General features: G+C 54.1%; 1 protein-coding gene across 50 annotated transcripts in view; it reads left to right on the forward strand.

Moving 5' to 3' along the window:
* The first annotated feature begins 14 nt into the window (after positions 1-14).
* Positions 15-15258, forward strand: part of CATSPERG (cation channel sperm associated auxiliary subunit gamma) — a 28869-nt gene continuing 13625 nt past the window's right edge. For 9 of the 50 annotated variants that reach the window (XR_011522275.1, XR_011522277.1, XR_011522279.1 and 6 more), the window contains exons 1-7: positions 16-300; positions 1201-1392; positions 3466-3749; positions 3837-3890; positions 7640-7784; positions 8131-8513; positions 9369-9524. Coding sequence is in view for 35 of the 50 variants with exons in the window: in XM_070557680.1 (XP_070413781.1) it covers positions 129-300; positions 1201-1392; positions 3466-3749; positions 3837-3890; positions 7640-7784; positions 8131-8513; positions 9369-9524 (1386 nt within the window). In the remaining 15 variants the exon portion in view is untranslated. Of the gene's footprint in view, positions 301-1200; positions 1497-1759; positions 1806-3007; positions 3750-3836; positions 3891-7639; positions 7785-8130; positions 8514-9368; positions 9525-15258 lie in introns of those variants that run through there. The other 41 variants (XM_070557694.1, XM_070557699.1, XM_070557704.1 and 38 more) reach the window with 27 other exon arrangements.

The following is a 15258-nucleotide window of genomic DNA, read 5'->3' on the forward strand; positions in this document are numbered from 1 at the left end:
TTGCGTTTCTCACCAAGCCCGTGTAGTCCAGAGATCGTTCCAGAGACACACAGGTCTCAGATCCTTTTTGACGTCTGCAGAGCCTCCTCTAGGACCCGCGTGCCATAAACTATTTCCATGTCTGGTTAATGGACATACGTGGTTGCCAGTCTTTCGCTGCCATAAATGATGCTGCAAAGCGTACCTTGGGCCGTCAAGATGGAACGAAGCCTCCTGTCCCTGGAGGGGCTGTATTGCTGAGCGCGGGGTGCCAGGAGGAGACCCCAGGCTCTCTGACTCTGTGCAACGGCAAGGGCTCAGGTACGCAGCCGCTGATTCCCTCAGATGAAGTCACCCCTCCCTGACCTGTGGGCGCGGGCTGGGGAGCAGAGACTTCCATCCTCCGTTCATTTACATAGAACACCTATTCTGCGCTGTGTCCGACTGAGTTGGGGTCAACAGTGCCCAGGAAGCCCGTGATGCTGTGGAAACAGATCCGTTCCTAGACAGTCACGGCCTAGGGTGGTCGGGGGAGCGGTGGGGGGTGGTCCTGTGGCCCAGACACGACCGAAGGAAGGAAAGCGGGCAGCCGGGGCGGCATCACGGCAGAAGCTGGTAGAGCGCGTGCAGTCCGGGGCGGGGAGCGGGAGCTCGCCCCATCAGGGATGTCCACGCCGCCCCGTGTGGCTGGGCTGGGGCCTACAGAGAGAGCACGTGAGTCAGACAGGAAGGACGGCGGGGAGGAGGTTCGGCAGGGCTCTGCAAACCAGCTGAGCATGGTGTTTCCTCGAGGTCCTGGCGAGTCACGCAGGGGACGGGAGCGCTGGCTCCCAAGGGGTGGTCCCCAGACCGCCAACATCAGCATCAGCTGGAATCGCCAGCCAGCAATGCAAATCCTCGAGCCCCGCCTCAGACCCGCCGGAGCAAAAACTCGCGCGGAGCCGCAGCACCTGCTCCAACCAGTCCTCCTGGGAAAGCTCGGACGCCACGGGGTGGAGCCAGCCGCGCGGCTCATCCAGAGGTCACGCTGGGAGTCACACTGTTGGGCATCAGGACCCAAAAGAAACTTGTTAACTTATTGAATATTTGCTTGTGCCGCACACTCTGCACGTGTCATCTTACAGACTTCCCACGATAACTGTTTTTGTCCCTGTTCTGTCGAGGAGGGTGTTAAGCCGCAGTCAGAACAGCTCCTACAAGGAGACCCACCTTATTTTTTAGGAGTAAAACTTTCGATGGAAAAGCCTGATTGCGAAGAAGGACGGCCGCGCATAACCAATGGAAACTCCTCGAAGGCCCTCCGCGCGTACACGCCGCCTCCAGCGCCCCCTGCCGGCCGGGCCACGCGCCCGCCGCGGGCGCCCCGAGGGATACGCGTTGCCATGGAGACGCGCGCGGAGCGACCTCGTGGAGGTGGGTGGCGGCGGTGGAAGTGCGGGCGGCCATCTTGAAACCGGGCAAGAGGGGCGGGACTGGAGCGGCCGAGTGACGGTTGACCGGTTTTAACCAAGTGACTGGTACCGCGGGGCGGGGGAAAGAGGGAGGTGCCTGGGGCCATCCCAGGGAGGGAGGCGGGGGGCGGGGGAGGGATTAAGAAGGGGCGGGGAGGGGAGGGGGCGAAGAGGAGGGAAGAGGCTGGGGAGAGGGAGGAGAGGCGAGGACCGAGCCGAGGAGGGGAGGGGCGGAGAAAGGGCGGGGCGAGGAGGAGGGGGCTATGAGGAGGGGCGGGGTAGAAGGGGCGGAGCGCTGAGCCGGCAGCGGTCCAGGGCATGGAAACAGATGGTGAGAAGGGGCGGGGCGAAAAGGTGTTGCGGTTCCCGGGGAAGGTGAGGATCGGGAAGTTGCCGAGCGACAAAGGAGCGCCGGCGGGGCAAGAGGAGAAGGTGCAGGGAGAGGCGAGGGCGAAAGGCGAGCAGAGGGAGAAAGGCGAGCAGAGGGAGAAAGGAGAGGACAGGGCGAAAGGCGAGGACAGGGCGAAAAGAGAGAACAGGGCGAAAGGAGAGGACAGGGCGAAAGGCGAGCAGAGGGAGAAAGGAGAGGACAGGGCGAAAGGCGAGCAGAGGGCAAAAGGAGAGGACAGGGCGAAAGGAGAGGACAGGGCGAAAGGTGAGCAGAGGGCAAAAGGAGAGGACAGGGCGAAAGGAGAGGACAGGGCGAAAGGCGAGGCGAGGGCGAAAGGAGAGGACAGGGCGAAAGGAGAGGACAGGGCGAAAGGTGAGCAGAGGGCAAAAGGAGAGGACAGGGCGAAAGGAGAGGACAGGGCGAAAGGCGAGGCGAGGGCGAAAGGAGAGGACAGGGCGAAAGGAGAGGACAGGGCGAAAGGTGAGCAGAGGGCGAAAGGCGAGGAGGGATCCCGCAGCGTGGGGAAGGCCGGGGGCGAGGAGCGATCTGAAGGCAAACAGAAGGTCTCGAAAGAGAAGGGGCGGGGCCATAGGCGGGGGCGGGGCGAGGAGCATCCTCGGGCAGAACAGCGCTCCCAGGACGAGGGGAAAGGGCGGGTGGATAAGGGGCGGGTCGAAGAACAGGATCGGGTGGAGGAAAAACGGCGGAAGGAGTGGAAGCGGAGCGAGGAGCAAGCTCCGGGCGAGAAACAGAGGCAGGGACAGGGGAAGGGGCGGGGCGTGGGGAAGGGGCGGGGCGTTGGGAAGGGGCGGGACCAGGACCGAGAGAGGGGCGAGGCTAGGTGCAGGAGCCTGTACCTGGGCAGGACCACAGCGAGGAGAAGGGGGCGGTGCGAAGAGAAGTGGGGGGGCAGGTCAAGACGAGGGGGCGGAGCCAGGTGCAGGTGCGCGACCAGAGGCACTAGCCGGATTGGGGAAAATAGGAGGGGCGCAGCCAAAGCGAGAAACAAAGACCGAGACCACGAGAAGAGTAGGGGCGGGATGCAGAGCAGGGGCGGAGCAAAGAACAAGTGTGGGCCAGGGTTAAGGGCGAGGAGGCGGGGCGAAACCAGGAGCAGGGCCGTGGCCAGGAGCCAAAGTAGAGGCGGGACCTGGAGTCACAGAGGTGGGATCCAGAATAGGAGCAGATGCAGGGCGTGGGGCAGGGGCGAAGTCTGGGGCAGAGGCGGAGCCAGGAGCAGAAGTTTGGATGGAGCCGGGAGGAAGAGCAGGGATGGAGCCAGGAGCAAGAGCAGAGGCGGAGCCAGGAGCAGAAGCTGGGATGGAGCCGGGAGGAAGAGCAGGGATGGAGCCAGGAGCAAGTGCAGAGGCGGAGCCAGGAGCAGAAGCTGGGATGGAGCCGGGAGGAAGAGCAAGGATGGAGCCTGGAGCAAGAGCAGAGGTGGAGCCAGGAGCAAGAGCCGGGATGGAGCTGGGAGCAAGAGCAGGGGCGGGGCCCGGAGCAAGAGCCGGAGCCAGGCCCCAAGTCCGAGCAGAGGCGGGGCCAGGAGCAGGGGCGGGGCGAGGCGCAGGAGCGAGGCGGGGTCTCAGAAGACGGCCCCCCAGCGCAGTCTGGCCGGTGGTTGTTGACCCCGGCGTTCCCCAGGGTCGAGCCGCGTTGCGCGCTGCCCCGCGATGTTCCCTACTGGGCCTGCGTGGCCGCGACTCCGAGTCCTGCGGGCGCTGTGGGCACTGCTGGCGGTGCTGTGGGCGCCGTGGAGGCTGTTGGCGATGCACGAGATCCACACGTGCAACTGGCAGGTTGTCCTAAACCAGTTCACGACGGTCGGCAAGGAGGGCGAGAGCGACCGCTTCTCCGATCAAGAGCCCCTGGACACAGTGGACAGCATGTTCAGCCAGCTGGTGGACGCGCCCATCAACCGGGACGAGGTGAGGGGCCCGGGGTCAGGGGAACGGGAGAGGTCCTGGACCCGCACCCCTCTGGGCTCTGGACGTTTGCCCAACCTCTGCTTGCAGAAATACCTGGGCTTCCCTTACTACCTGAAGATAAACTACACCTGCAAGGGCAAGGTAAGTGGGTGCAGCAGGGGTCATCCTGTGTGGGCCTCAGTTTCCCCATCTGTAACCTTTTAATAGTGGTGGTGCCTCCAGACCCTGGGGACCTTAAGGATTCAAGAAGATCCCTGTATCCCACCAGATAGATGCTCAAGTAAGCTTTTTTTTTTTTTGCCATTAAAAAAAATTGAGACATAATTCACATACCACAAAATTCACCATTTCAAGTGTACGGTGCAATCGTTTTTAGTATATTCACAAAGTTGTGCAATCAGCATCATTATCTAATTCCAGAACATTTCATCACCTCAAAAAGAAACTGTACCCCCATCCCTCCAGGTCCTGGAGACCACTAATCTACTTTCTGTCCCTCTGAACTTGCTTATTCTGGACATTTCATAGAAATGGAATCCTATACAATATGGCTTCTTTCACTTAGCTGGTTTTCAAGATTCATGTATGTTGTAGGCTGTGTCCGTATTTCCTTTTTATGGCTGATAATGTTAAACTGTTTGGATGTGCATTTTGTTTATCCATTCATTCCTTGGTGGACATTTGGGTTATTGCCACTTTTTTTTTTTGGCTGGTATGAACAATGCTGCTATGAACATGCGTGTGCAAGTTTTTGTGTAAACATTTTTCAGCTCTCTTCTGTACCCCTGTGGGAATGGAATTACTAGGTCATGTGCTAAGTCTGTTTCACTTCTGAGGAACTGCCACGTGGGTTTCCAGAGCAGCTGCGCTAGTCGACATTCCTATCAGCAATGTGTGAGGGTTCCAGCTTCTCTACAGCCTCACCCAGCCCTGTTACTGTCCGTCTTTCTGGTTATAGCCATCTTAGTGTGTGTGAAATGGTACCTCCTGTGGTTTTGATTTGCATTTCCCTCATAACTATGATGTTGAACATCTTTTCATATACTCATTAGCCGTTTATCTTTCTTCTTTGGAGAAATGTCTATTTGGATCCTTTGCCCATTTATAAAGTGGTTGTCTTTTTATTGTTGTGTTGTAAAAATGTCTTTACATATTCTGGATACTAGTTCCTCATCAGATATAGGATTTGTAAATATTTTGTCACATTCTGTGTGTTGTCTTTTCACTTTTTTGATGGTGTCCTTTGAAGCACGAAATTTTTATGTTTATTGAGGTATAATTCACATACCACAAAATAGCACCAACGTCTTTAATTTTGATGAAATCCAATTTATCAATTTTTTTCTTTTGTTGCTGTCTCAGAAGGCCTTGACCCACCGAGGATCAGGAAGATTTACTCCCATGTTTTCTTCTAAGAGTTTTTTAGTTTTAGCTCTTATATTTAGGTCTTTGATCCACATGGAGTTAATTTTTGTATATGGTGTGAGGTAGGGGTCCAGCTTTTGTGTGTGATTATCCAGTACCATTTGTTGAAAACATTATTCTTTCTTTGTTGAATTCTCTTGGCACCCTTGTCAAAAATCAATAGGCCATACATGCAAGGATTTCTTTCTGGGAATAACTGTATTCCATTGCTCTATGTGTCCATCCACATGCCAGCACCACACAGTCTTGATTACTATAGCTTCGTAGTATGTTCAAATTGGGGAGTTTGAGTCCTCCAACTTTGTTTCTCTTTTTAAAGATTGTTTTGGCTCCAGTAAGCTTTTAGAGGACAGTAGAACATTGTAGTCTAGACCAGGCTGCAGACCTGGGTTTGAATATGCCACTGACTAACACTGATTTGGAGGGAGCATAGCGTGATAGTTAATACTTTGGGCTCTGGAGCCAGGCTGCCTGGGTTCACACAGCTGCTACAAAACAGCTGTGTGATCTCAGGCAAGTTACTTAACTTCTCTGTATCAAAGTTTCCTCATCCTTAGCAAGGGTTCCATCATGATCATACCCACTTCATGAAATGATTGAATACGTGCGAAGCACCTAGCACAGGGCTTCAGAGGGCTCAGTGCACGACAGCAACAAGTTTCCAGAATGTGACCCCAGGTAGAGAGTTTTACTCCATGAACCTTCTCTCCTTATCTGTAAAAGTTTGATAATAGTACCTTTACTGTTCATTCAACACCTACCATGGGTCAGATCCTCTTTGTTTACAATGGGAGGGATACAACGATCAACAACAGGCCATGTTTTTCTTATGGATTCAGCCCACCAGGGAAGCAGACAATCAGCAAGTAAATATATAAAATAATTTATGTGGGGCCGTGGTGTCGTGATTAAGTTTGTGTGCTCCACTTCAGCAGCCTGGGGTTCACTGGTTCAGATCCCGGGTGTGGACCTATGCAGCACTCATCAAGCCACGCTGCGGTGGCATCCCACATAAATTAGAGGAGCATGGGCAGGGATGTTAGCTCAGGGCTAATCTTCCTCAGCAAAAAGAGGAAGACTGGCAATGGATGTTAGCTTGGCCCATCTTCCTCACCAAAATAATAATAATAATAATAATAATTTATGACAGTAACCTCAGTGCGACGAAGAAGAAAATAAAATGAGGTGATATGTTAGAAAGGAGGGTGTTAGCCGGGTGGTTGAGCAGAGACCTGAATGGTGGAAAGGGATGACCATGCGGAGAACTGGGGGAAGCAGTCCAGGCGGAGGGAACAGCAGCGCCACGGCCGAAGTAGGGAAGAGGCCCATGTGGCTGTGGCAGAGTGAGCCAGGGGGCAGTGGGAGGAGACAGGCCAGGGAGGTGATGGGGGCAGAGTCTTAAGGCCTCGTGGACCACAGTGAGGACTTGGCTTCAGTCTGAGTGAGATGGATTCAGGAGAAGGTTCTGGGCGGAGGAGGGAGGAGGGACGCACTCTGACGCAGGTGTTCCCGCACTCCCACCTGCTGTGGGGGAGCAGAGCAAGCAAGAAGAGGCTGTGCATGGTCCAAGCAGGAGTCGAGGGTGGACAGGGGCACCGTTGCCCTGACAGGGAGGAGGTCACCCCCCGCCAGTACCTGCTGCCCTGCGATTGGAAGCCCAGAGGCAGGGCTGGGACAGGTGTGGCCAGCAGGACTGGAAGGGCCCTGGCCAGGGCACTCCTCAGGATGGAGGCCTGTGTGAAGGTGGTTGTGCAGCCCACCCCCAGCCCTGCCCACAGTGGCCTGAGCGCAGCCATCTCTTGGGGATGCTTCTGAGCCTTTGCTTATGCTGTTCCATCCACTGGCACACCCCTCTCCTTCCCGCCTTCCGTCTCCACTCTAAGCCCTGCCTGCCCTTCTCAGTGCAGCCAGGACCCTGGCATCTCTGGGGGGCGTCCCTGCTGCTTCCTCCCCCTCGTCCCCAGTTCCTTTCTGTCTAACTGTGCTATCCCACTCTCACCCCGGGCCCCAGCCCCAAACCTGGCCATCCTCTGACCGCTGCGGGTGGCAGAGGGTCTAACTTCTGCAGGGAGGGTGGAGGCCTCAAGCGCGGCCCAGGAATCGCTGCCGTGAGGGGAGAGGCTCCTGGCAGTTCCGGGTCCTGGGTTTATCCCCACCTCACATTTTGCGCATCTCGTGCCCCACTTCCCTGTGCATTCCCTACATCCAAATTCTGTCTGAAGACCTTGGCTCTGGACTCACTTCCTCCAGGAAGGCCTCCTGACTCCCTCCACAGCCCCTCTGCCCCTCCCGTGGCCTAGCCCCCACCCCAGCCCCAAACCTGCACCAGGTTCTCTGACCTTCCGTTGGTGGAGAATCTGTTCTCCCCACCCAGCCCAGGAAGACAGGCCACTAAAGGTGGGGTTAAGGCAGGGGGACCCAGAGGCTATCTTAAGGATACGTCTGTGGGGCCATCTTGCCCTCAGTCCTCCAAGGCCCTGGTGCGCAAGGGCCACCTGACGGGGCTGAAGCCCGTGGTGCTGGTCACCTTCCAGTCCCCAGTCAACTTCCATCACTGGAAGATAGAGCAGCTGCAGATCCAGATGGAGGCGGCTCCTTTCCCCAACAAAGGTGGGCCTGGGGGCACCCTGAGGGGTCGCAGCCTGGCAGAGGTGTTGGGGGATTGCTGGGGGCCCCAGCAGGGTCCATGACCTCGAGGGGAGGCTGGGGTCATCAGAGGGGCCCACGGCCTGGCGGGGAGGTGGGTGGTGTTGGGGGCCGCAGAGGGGTCTACGAACTGGAGGGAGGGCACGGGGAGCCCCCAGCAGGTTCCACGGCCTAGGCGGGGCCACACAAAGGCTGCAGTGTGGTCCGGGGCGCAGAGGGGGCCTGGGGAGTTGCAGGGAGATCCCGGGGTCCTGTGGCCTGGGGGAGCCGCGGGGAGCCCGCAGCCTCAGGGCCCGGTGCCTGCGCGCAGGGGGCTGCGCCACGGAGGAGGTGTGCGCCATGAGCTGGTACACGCCCATGCCCGTCAAGAACGGCAGCGTGCTCATGCGCGTGGACGTCAGCAGCAACGGCCTGGGGCCCTTCGTTCCCAAGCAAAGGTGCCCTTTCCCAAGCCCGGGGCGGGGGTGGGGGGTGGTGGTAGACTCCGGGAGGGACGTCCCAACCTCAGGTCCCCAAGAAGCTGGGAGACCAGAGGGAGGGAACAGAGCGGGGATGGCTGTGGGCCGCGGCGGGAGCGCTGACCCCGGACCGTCGCCGTGCCTGCCCCACGCCTGCGCCAGGTTCCAGGTGAACATCAACGGCTTCCTGCAGAGGCAGCAAGGCGACACCCCCCAGTTCACTGTGGGAAATGAGGTGAGCGCGGCCGCGGGCTGGGGCGGACCCGGCGCGGAGCACGTACTGCGCCAGGCCCCGGGGAGGGCGACTGCTCTCCTGACGGTCTTGCATGATGGTGACCGTGTGAGGGAAGGCGCGCCCAGGGGCCCATTGTAAAGAGGGGAAACCGAGGCCCCAAAGGGCTGGCGCCGTTTGCCCAGTCTCTGCACGTACATACGGCCCCAGACTTGAAGCTGGGTCAGCCCGACCCCTGCACCCATGTTCTTCATCACTGTGCATTCATTCACTCCCTCATTCGTTCAAGCAGCAGCCTCTTCCCGGGCAAACGGTGTGCCACCAAGGGAACACAACAGTGACACACAGACACACAGCCCTGCCCCCCTAGAGCTGACATTCTAGTGGGAGAGGCAAACACCAAAGCAGTAAATGGGAAATCGAGTAAATTCCACAGTAGGCTAAGAGGTGGTAAGTGCTCGGGAGAAAGTCGGGAGGGAGGGGAGCTGGGTCTGTGCAGGAGGGGGTTGCCCTGTTCAGTGGAGGGGTCAAGAAAGGCATAACGGAGAAGGCTGATACTTGAGTGAAGCCTTGAAGGAGGAGAGGAGGGAATCGTGCAAAAGCCAGGGAAGAGCATTCCATACAGAGGGAACAGCCAGTGCAAAGGCCCTGAGGTGGGAACACACTTGGTGAGTCTGCACAGCAGAGAGGAGGCCCATGTGGCTGGAGTGAGGGAGCCAGGGGGGAGTGGGGGGCTAAGGTCAGAGAGGTGACGGGGCAGATTGTGTCAGGTGAGGACTTTGGCTTTTACCCCAAATGAGATGCCGGAGCCCATGGAGGCCGGAGAGGGCTGAGCAGCCCCGCGCCCCTCCCCCGCAGCTCTTCCATCTGATCCCGCGGTACTTTGTGAACGTGCCGTCGAGGCCCTTGTGGTACACGGTGGACCAGTCGCCCGTGCTCATCCTGGGCGGCATTCCCGAGGAGAAGTCCATCCTCCTGACCGACACCAGCTTCAAGGACTTCTTTCTGGTGGAGGTGAGTGCGGCGGGACAGACCAGGGGCTGGGGCCTCTGGAAGGGCCTGGGCCTCAGCCCCTAAAACGGGGTGGGGCCTGGGGCTACAGAGGGGGTCCCCAAAGACCTTCCAGCCCCGTGAGGGGCAAAGGGCATGGAGGAAAGACAGACAGCAGCCGGACAGCCTGGCTTCAAATCCTGGTTCTGCCCCCTCCTGGCCCGTGACCTGGGGCAAGTCACTTCGCCCACCCAGGCCTCAGAGTCCCCATCCGTAAACGGGAGTGACGTTTCTGTTCGCCTCATCGGACCGCTGTGAGCACAGTGTCAGTCAATATCGGCAGACCCAGAATGCGACTGTACCGTGGGAGTCACAGCTGTGATTGTGTGTCGGTCTGCCGTTTGTAATTCTGGAATCCAAAAAGCTGTGAAAACTGTGTTTTCACAAGTTTGGGACTGAAACCTATTTGTCGAGAAAGCCTGACCCGAACTAACAAAGGCTCTTTGTAGTCTTTCTGCATCCCACTTAGATATTCTGCATTTCACATTCGGATGCCGCCCTGCAGAAAGATTAAGGGGTCTGATTATGGGGTGCTGCTTAGGGCTTACGCATGGATGGTATATATGTGCCACATTACCTTGTAAACGCTGGAATATTTTGAACTGCAATATACCTCGGGCTCCAAATTCGGCCTTGTGAATCTATTCTATTAGAATTGGGGAAGGAGTGTCTGAAGAAGGTTCTTTTGGTGTGAATGACTGAAACACGTTTGAGCTGGTGCAGCTGTTGGCAGAATTCCGGCCCAGTTTGGTTTAAGAAGAGAAATGGATTTAGTAGGCGCACCTGTCAGCAAAGCCTGGGCACAGATCAGGCTTCAGGTCTGGCTTGATTGGGGCTCAAATGAAGACTCCAGCTTTCAGTTCCTCTTCTTCTGGTTAAGCCCCATCCTCAAAGTGGCTCATATCATCCCAACTTGCAGGCCAGAGGGTGGGAGCATCTATTTCCTAAATAGCTTAAAAAAAAAGCTGATATTTATTTCCTTGGTCCTGATTGGTGCAGCTTGGGTCATGTGTCACCAGATCATGGGATGCGCCAGCTGGCTTAGCACAGGTCGTAAACTCCCTCCTAATGAGGAGGGCGGGGACGACAAGAAGCAGAGAAAGAATCGCTCCCCAGAAGTCAGGGTAGCTTTGCCACAAGTTGGGGGGAAGGAGATGCTGGTCGTTAATTGTGTCCGAGATAACAATTTTGCATCACAGCAACCCCATAAGATTGCCTGGACCTCCTCCCTCCCAGGTGGAAAGCGCCCCTATGACTTCTGAGAACCAAGTGGATTAATGCTCTCCCGGTTCCCTCTAGCTCTGAATTCCTGGTTCCACTGAATTTGTTCAGTTCACGGACCCTCTCCCTGTCCTGTGCCAGCTCCCTCCGTCCTGGGCGAGTCTTTCAGACATCGCTCAGTTTTCACAAGCCCTGGACCCAAACCCTCCCACAGGGGGCGCGCGGCTGCTATGGAGATGCGGAGGGCAGAGAGGGGGTTCTTGTCACAGCAACAAGAAGTTCCGTTTGAACTTCAGGCATCCTGATCCTTGTGCCTTTTTTAAACAAAGATTCATCAAGGTGAAAATCATAAAATTAGCCATTTTAAAGTGACTAATTTAGTGCTATTTACTACTGTGCATTCGTATGTGCAACCACCACCTGGTTCCAGAGAATTTCCATCCCTCCCAAGTAAAAGCCCGTTTCCTCTCATTCTCGAATCACGGGGATTTCTCCCACATTGCTGTCTCCGCTCTTTTCCTCCTCCCGTTTCAGCTCCCTGCTCCCTCCCCGACTGCCCCTAGGAGTGCTCCCCCTGCACGGCCCTGCGTGGGTCAGGTTTAGATGCTGTAACAGAGACCCCTGAAAGGGAGCAGCTGAAATAGATGCTATTGCTCATTCTCGTCACAGTCCAGAAGTCAGGACCCCAGGTCCTGTCCGTTTTCCTGGTTCGCCATCCTCTAGGCCCCAGGTGTTGATCTCATCTGTGTGGTCGGAGCTGGGTCAGGCCCACATCCATCTTCCAGCCAATGGGAAGGGCAAAGAGCAGAAGTGGAGGGCAAGCTATTTTCTTTTCAGCAAATTTCACTTACATTCCATTAGTGAGGAGTCAGTCACTTGGCTACATCCAACTGCAAAGGAGTCTGGGAAATACAATTTCTACCTGGGTGGTGCATGCCTTGCTAAAGCTAACTTACCAAAGAATATGGGGGAAATGGATTTGGGAGCTCAACTAGCCATCTGCCAAAAGTGGGAGAGGAAATTTGTTGGTTCATATAACCAAAAAAAAATTCAGGACTTCAGGTCCAGCTTGACCCAGGAGTTCAAACAATGTCACCAAGACTGAATTTCTTTCTCTTCATCTCTTGGACCTGATTCTGCTGTATGGACTTTATGCTCAAAACAGCCCTGTACTCTGGAACGGCCGAGGCTGTGTCCTCTCTGTGGGCAGAGGCCCACCTTCAGTGGGAAAGATCTTTGCCATTACACCCTAACTCCCAAATCACACGTTTCCTTCCACTTGGTGTGGCTCAGACCTTTTGCCCACTTGGACTAAGTCATGGCCAGGAAAACCCAACCTGCTGCTTATGGAGTTAAACGAGTCAGAAGTCTCAAACTTTGCTCAAATAAGGAGTCCAGCTGACTCACAGCTTTTTTCCCTCTCCTCTCATATGTGGGCAAAGAGGGGAAGGTGGTGATCTTCTTCTAGCTTCACAAAGAAAATTTCCAAGTATTTGTTCCAGAAAACAGAGGCATCACTTCCAACATTAACAGGGTAACACATTAAGTATGACAGCTAACCAAAGTGACAGACTTAGAGGGTACAGGGTAGTTTCACCAGGCACAGCAACAGCCTCTGTAGTCTGGATTGCAAGACTTTTTTAGAAATAACATTTGCACGGGCCCTCTTTTGGTGCTGAATAGTGTAGGAGAAGTGAGAATGTTCAGTTCTCCTTAACTTGATGAAATTTCCCTCAGCAGCAGATCCTAGTGTTTTGCTTTGATTTTTCTTTCTTTCTTTCTTTCTTTCTTTTTTTTTTTTTTTGCTGAGGAAGATTGGCCCTGAGCAAACACCCCTGCCAGTCTTCCTCTATTTTGTTTGGGGGTCGCTGCCACAGCATGGCTGCTGATGAGTGGTATAGGTCTGTGCCCAGGAACTGAACCTGGGCTGCCGAAGTGGAGTGCACTGAACTTAACCACTAGGCTATGGAACCAGCCCCTGATTTATACTTTTTATTGGAAAAGTTAATGGAAAATTCCACTTTTTGGTGGAAAATTTCAATCTGACACAAAAGTAGAGAGAATAGTATGATGAACCCAGCTTCAATAATTATCAGCATTTTCCTTTTTTTTTTTTTGGCCATCATTTTTTTTATTTCCTGGAGTATTTTAAGGAAAATTTCAGCCATCATACCATTTCATCTGTAAGTTCTTGAAATACTCGAAGAAGTATCTCTAACACATGAGGACTTTTAAAAAATAAAATCACAATGCCATTATGGTACCCAGCAAAATTAGCAATAACCCCTTAATATCATCTAACCCAGCCATGGTCAATTTTCCCCAATTATCTAAAAATGTCTTTTAAAGTTGGTTTGTTTGAATCAGGATCAATATGTTGCATTGGTTGTTAAGTCTTTTAATGGTCTTCTCACCTGTAAGTCTGTTCCTCCCAACCAACCACCCTTTTTTCAGGCAATTTAAGAAGCCAGGCCTTTTGTCCTATGGAATTTAGCTGCTTGCTTCTTCGTGGAATCATTAACTTGTGCCTCTGACCCCGTGTATTAGTCTGAGCAGCCTGCCCTAACAAAATACCACAGACTACGTGGCTTAAACAACAGAAATTTGTATTCTCATAGTTCTGGAGGCTGGATGTCCAAGGCCTAGGGGTCAGCAGGGTTGGTTTCTGATGAGGCCTCTCTCCTCACCTGTGATGTCTCTTCCTCTTCTGTTTTTTTGCTGAGGAAGATTTTCCCTGAGCTAACATCTGTTGCCAATCTTCCTCTATTTTGTATGTGAGCCCCTGCCACAGCATGGCCGCTGACAAATGGTGTTGGTCCGCCCCCGGGAGCCAAACCAGGCCAGCGAAGCCAAGCATGCTGAACCGCCGGGGCTGGCCTGCCTGCTCCTCCTCTCCATATAAGAATCACAGTCCCTGGCCCGGTGGCCCAGTGGTTAAGTTTGTGCACTCTGCTTTGGTGGCCCAGGGTTTCGCCAGTTCAAATCCTGGGCATGGACATGACACCACTCATCAGGCCATGCTGAGGCGGCATCCCACATACTGCAACTAGAAGGACCACAACTGAAAAAAAATACACAGCTATGTACCAGGGGCTTTGGGAGAAAAAGGAAAAATAAAATCTTTTTTTAAAAAAAAGAACCCCAGTCCAATAGGATTAGGGCCCCACCCTTATGACATCATGGGACCTTAATTATCACCTTAAAGGCCCTATCTGCAAATACAGTCACATTGGGTGTGTCAACTTGAAAAGCAAATTTACCTGTTATTTTATCTCAAAATAAGTTTATTTGGGACTAACCAAAAGAATTGCAATTGAGGAGGTGCATGCTACGGTGAACCACAGGTGAATCCAGAAAACAAAGGAGGGGAGCTGCTTTTTGGGGTGTGGGGTTGGGGAAGATTAGCCCTGAGCTAACATCTGCTGCCAATCCTTCTCTTTTTGCTGAGGAAGACTGGCCCTGAGCTAACATCCATGCCCATGTTCCTCTACTTTATATGTGGGACGCCTGCCACAGCATGGTGTGCCAAGCTGTGCTATGTCTGCACCCGGGATCCAAACCAGCAAACCCCAGCCGCTGAAGCAGAACATGGGCACTTAACCGTTGAGCCCTTGGGCCTGCCCAGAGGTGCTTTTATACAGAAAAAGGGCAATATGGAGGGACTGTTCTAAGGGGAAGTCCATTGGGGGAAAGTAACAGTTCAGGGCGGCAATGGCTTCTCATTGGCTGAGCTGTGGCATTTCTCATTGGCTGAGCTGTAGTGTTTCTCATTGGCTGAGTTGTGGCATTTCTCATTGGCTGAGCTGTGGTGTTTCTCATTGGCTGGCCTGCAGCGTTTCTCATTGGCTGAGCTGTGGTGTTTCTCATTGACTGAGCTGTGGTGTTTCTCATTGGCTGGCCTGCAGTGTTTCTCATTGGCTGAGCTGTGGTGTTTCTCATTGACTGAGCTGTGGTGTTTCTCATTGGCTGAGCTGTGGTGTTTCTCATTGGCTGGCCTGCAGCATTTCTCATTGGCTGGGCTATGGCATTTCTCATTGGCTAAGCTGTGGTGTTTCTCATTGGCTGGGCTGTGGTGTTGCTCATTGGCTGAGCTGCTGTGTTTCTCATTGGCTGAGCTCCTGCATTTCTCATTGGCTGGGCTGTTGCTGGGTGGGAGAGAAATCTTCCTTCGGCAGTAAAGTAGTTTTATCTCCTGTCCAAGATGTGAGAACACTTCCCTTCCTGGTTGGAGTAATTGATGACGTGTGATAGGGCACAAGAGCTGCCCCTACAGGCCTCCCCACTCCAATTTCGTTAAGATTCCTTTTATTAATTTCGACAGGGGTTAGGGCTTCAACATGTAAATTACGGGGTCGGGGGAGAGCACAGTTCAGTCCCTAACACCCTATATTGCCTATAAACTGATAGCTTGTCAGTATAAACTGATAGTTTATAGGCAATAGGGAGGCTGGAATATGGAGCTCTAGAAACTTGATAA

This window comes from Equus przewalskii, chromosome 9 (genome assembly GCF_037783145.1).
Source record: "Equus przewalskii isolate Varuska chromosome 9, EquPr2, whole genome shotgun sequence".
NCBI lineage: Eukaryota > Metazoa > Chordata > Mammalia > Perissodactyla > Equidae > Equus > Equus przewalskii.